Genomic DNA, 3817 nt, shown 5'->3' with positions numbered 1-3817 from the left:
GGCAACTGTGACGTCAGTGACGCCATTTTGGTCAGTCTACATCTATCGACCACTAACACAAGCATGACAACATCCTTACCGACAATAGATCGCTAGATGCCGTGTTTACGAACGTGTCCCATAGATGACGCAGTATTTCTCAACTATGATCGTAATGGAGAATTTTCATTTTCAGAAAAATCTTTTCCTAGCTTCAAACGAAAATCGTTTGCTCATAAAAAAAAGTGCATAAAACAAAAAATATAACTGTCTAGTGTTCGCAACACCGAGTGGTCGGAAAGCCAAGTGTCGTTATTACTATTGTGTTTTTGGGAATCCCCAGAGAGCACAATCTATTTCTCGCTGTGGGAGTTCATTGTTTGATTGTGATTGTGAAAACTACCGGGTGTAAATAAGTACCAGAAGTCGAAGACATCGATTTGCAAAATATGGTATGTAAAACTATCAGTTAAGTGGATCAAAAGTTTTGTTTATTCGTTCTTCTTAACATGCGCCGCAATTTCAATAAAAATGCATTCGTTGTAAATAACTTTTATTTTTTTTCCGTGCCACGAACGGTAGCATCGAACGAAAGAATATATCCAATATAATCGATCTTGTAAAAATAAAACCACTTAATTACTTAGCAGCTATATCGCAGATTTGCTTGTATCACTAATATGGTATTAAATTTAAATTAAATTATTGCTAAAAGTTTAGTTAATTATTATGCTAACCTAATTCGATCGCGTTTTATACCACATACACACTTCATAGTTAATGTTTGGTTTGCACAGAGAATAAATATATTTATTCAAACTTTTTACATCTTACAGAGGTCAATTAAACCAAACTCGGTTGACAAAGGCAACTTCATAAATAAGGGTTTGTATCGAAATACATGAATGTTAATTGATGTATATTGCATGTAGAAAAATAAATATATCATAACATTTGATATCTTAATATTTATAAAAACGTCAAATATGTCAAACACATATACATAGAAGGCTGTGAAAAACAAAATTTTTTGAGCATTGACAAAGTATTGATATTTGAGTCTTGCAGTTTAATTTGATATTTCGTATTTTATAAATGTTGGCACGTGTCGGTGATGTCCTTATAGGCTGCTAAGGTAAGTGTCAAAGAATTAGTTTCAATTTGTTTAGGAGAAAAAAACTAACAGACTAACCCAAAGTACCAACATATTTTTTAATTTTGAAATTCCTCTTTTCTTGCTTTGCTTTGTTACGATTTTTTGCGATAAAGGGTGTCTTGATGGCTTTTATTGAGCTCTGTATGCAAAAAGGATCTACAAAGTGTGTCACTGTTTTTACATTATTTAAAAAATATGTGAGAAAAAAGCATGTATCTGTCAAAAATGATAGAGGGCGATGGTCACTTAAGAGAAGTAAGCGTTCTGAAAGTAATAATCACAGAGATGATTTTTTTCTAAATAAAACTCGGTAAGAAAAAACGCTGAAAATTATTTGGAGTGTAAAACGTCCGATAGAGGGCGTAACAACTAACACCAACTAGAAAAAGAGTCTTTTTAGATTTTTGCTTGTTGAAGATATATCAATGCTATACATTTTTAATTTACTAAATTTCCCTATACTTTTTGACTATAGCATTGTTTTTCTATTAATTAAAATAATGTTTAAACAAAAGTTTCTCTGGTGTTGCTTGACCGATTTTAACAAACCTGGGCTCTTATGAAAGAGCATAATTTTTAATAGAAAATGCTCTTTTGGTTTTGAATTATTCAATTTCACGGCTATAGGTAGATGACACTGACTAAAATGGCGGCACTTATTTGAGTCTTTTATAAAAAACAAATGCCATGGAATATTAATTTTTACATAATTCACAATAGAGAGCTGAAACTTTTGCCTTTTTCCTCAAAAAGAAAGAAAGGTACGAAAAAGATCAACAGACAACGAACTTGTATGTTAATTGCGTTGTGTTACACCCTGTATATTGCATTTGAGGTTAGATTAAAGAAATATTAAATATTAATATGTAATTATCGTACATAAGATATGCCTGTATATATCTCATTTGCCTATCAGTTGAAGATAAAAATATTTAGTTTTAAACAAAAAAGCAAAATAATATATAAATGAAATAATAAAATAAAACTGTCGTATACTACATTCAGCTGTCAAGAATTTGGACATTTTGCCAAACTGCAGAGCATCACGAAGTTATTTGGTTAAATTATCCTCAGTGTAAATGTATAAAAAATATATTGTCACACCCTTACTTTGACGTTGTTATTGCCACCCTCCAAATCCTTCTTCTGCTCTTCGTTCAGCGCCATCTGGTGTCCGTCCGCGCCGTGTCCGATATAGACGAACCTAACCTTAAAATAGTTCGTAATGTCGGTAAGTTTTAGGCCGAAAGTTTCAGGCATAAAGATGTAGGCGTAGGCGGCTCCGCCCACACAAATCACCGCGAAGAACCATTGTAGATGACTGGCGCCGCCGAAGAAGGCGCTCATGCTGTAATAACTCTGCAACGCCGCGAACATCAGCACGCAACAGAGGCTGTAACTGACGCTGTATCCGATTCCTCTGATTTCCAGCGGAAACAGCTCCGCCATGAGCATGTTCGGGATGGGCAAGAGGCCCACCGTAGACGCCACTACGTAGAACAACAGCGCCGCCACCGGGACCCATTTAGAAGCGGAAGTACCTGACGAAGTACGCGGTACTAGGATGGCAATAATGCGAATGGACGTTTGTTACCTTCTTCGATCCATTTCGTCCAGAGTCCCGCGACAAACATGCACGTCGCCATACAAAACGTGCTGACGAAGATCAGGCTTCTTCTTCGGAATTTCTTCAGGATCAAGATACTGACGAACGACATTACCAATCGCACCAGCCCGATCATTATAGATGCCAAGTATCCGTTGCCGGTACTGCCGGCAGCCTGATCACGGTAAGTAGTTAGATAGTAGAAAGTTTGCGTTTTATTTTGAAAGCGATTTGACAATTTCTCGTTATCGTTACCGAAACGTGGCGGAACCTAACGGATGGAAGGCGAAGCTATAGCGAGAACCGAACGCATGCGTAGTGCCTTTTTTTGGCAGGTGATATCAACATAACCTATTTCTTGTGGAGGTTTGTTTTGAACTTTTTTAATGTTTTATGATTTTCGCCATGGCATCGTTTCACGGATGAGTACGATGTTAGTTTATTATAAAGAAAATTGCCTAAAGCTGACCGTGTAAAAAAGAACCCTTCATCTTTTTAACCAAATGGAAAGCTCTTCCAGGCAATAATGGCTGCTTTCTCTTATCACCTAATTGCTTCAACCAATTTTCGTAAATGTTTTTTTTTTTCAAATTGGAAATTAAATTGGCATACAGTATTATTATAGAGGACGCCTGTTTGTTTCTAATAGGGTTCTAAGTGTGAGTTCCATTCTAAAGCTTTATTGAATTCGTTTGCCACATTTATAATTAATAATTCCAGTTTCAAAAACATTGAAATTGCTTTTGAAATTTTGCTATTGACTATTAAAATTGGTCCATTTCTTAATTTTGATGTATTGAGAGCTCTTTTGCGTTGGACTTATGTTGCGTTAATGTTCTTTGTGTTTTCGGTGTTAGTACTTTGGAAGGTATGCAAAAAACGAAGTTCTTAAGTTTCCCAACCTTGCTTTATCTCTAGTACGTTGGACAGTCAACAATCCTCTAACAAACTCTTCCTACTAGAGCAATTTTCATAAACAAAATATTACACCTCCGAGAGAAGAACATTATCGAAGACCTTTCAATAAAAACAATCTTTACAATAATAATAAAATAAAAAATGAAAATAAATCAAAG

At 35.3% G+C, this 3817-nt stretch overlaps 1 protein-coding gene across 1 annotated transcript in view; it reads left to right on the top strand.

The window, feature by feature from the left end:
- Window positions 1-2745: 2745 nt before the first annotated feature.
- Window positions 2746-3817, top strand: part of LOC132706488 (uncharacterized) — a 36037-nt gene continuing 34965 nt past the window's right edge. The window contains exon 1 of the mRNA XM_060677842.1: window positions 2746-2925. Within this exon, the coding sequence (XP_060533825.1) occupies window positions 2883-2925 (43 nt within the window). The 5' untranslated portion in view covers window positions 2746-2882. The remainder of the gene's footprint in view (window positions 2926-3817) is intronic.

This window comes from Cylas formicarius, unplaced genomic scaffold, assembly GCF_029955315.1.
Source record: "Cylas formicarius isolate icCylForm1 unplaced genomic scaffold, icCylForm1.1 PGA_scaffold_8__14_contigs__length_24414737, whole genome shotgun sequence".
Taxonomy (NCBI): domain Eukaryota; kingdom Metazoa; phylum Arthropoda; class Insecta; order Coleoptera; family Brentidae; genus Cylas; species Cylas formicarius.
The sequence above is the reverse complement of the archived record's forward strand: the minus strand, read 5'-3'. Positions and strand labels throughout refer to the sequence as shown.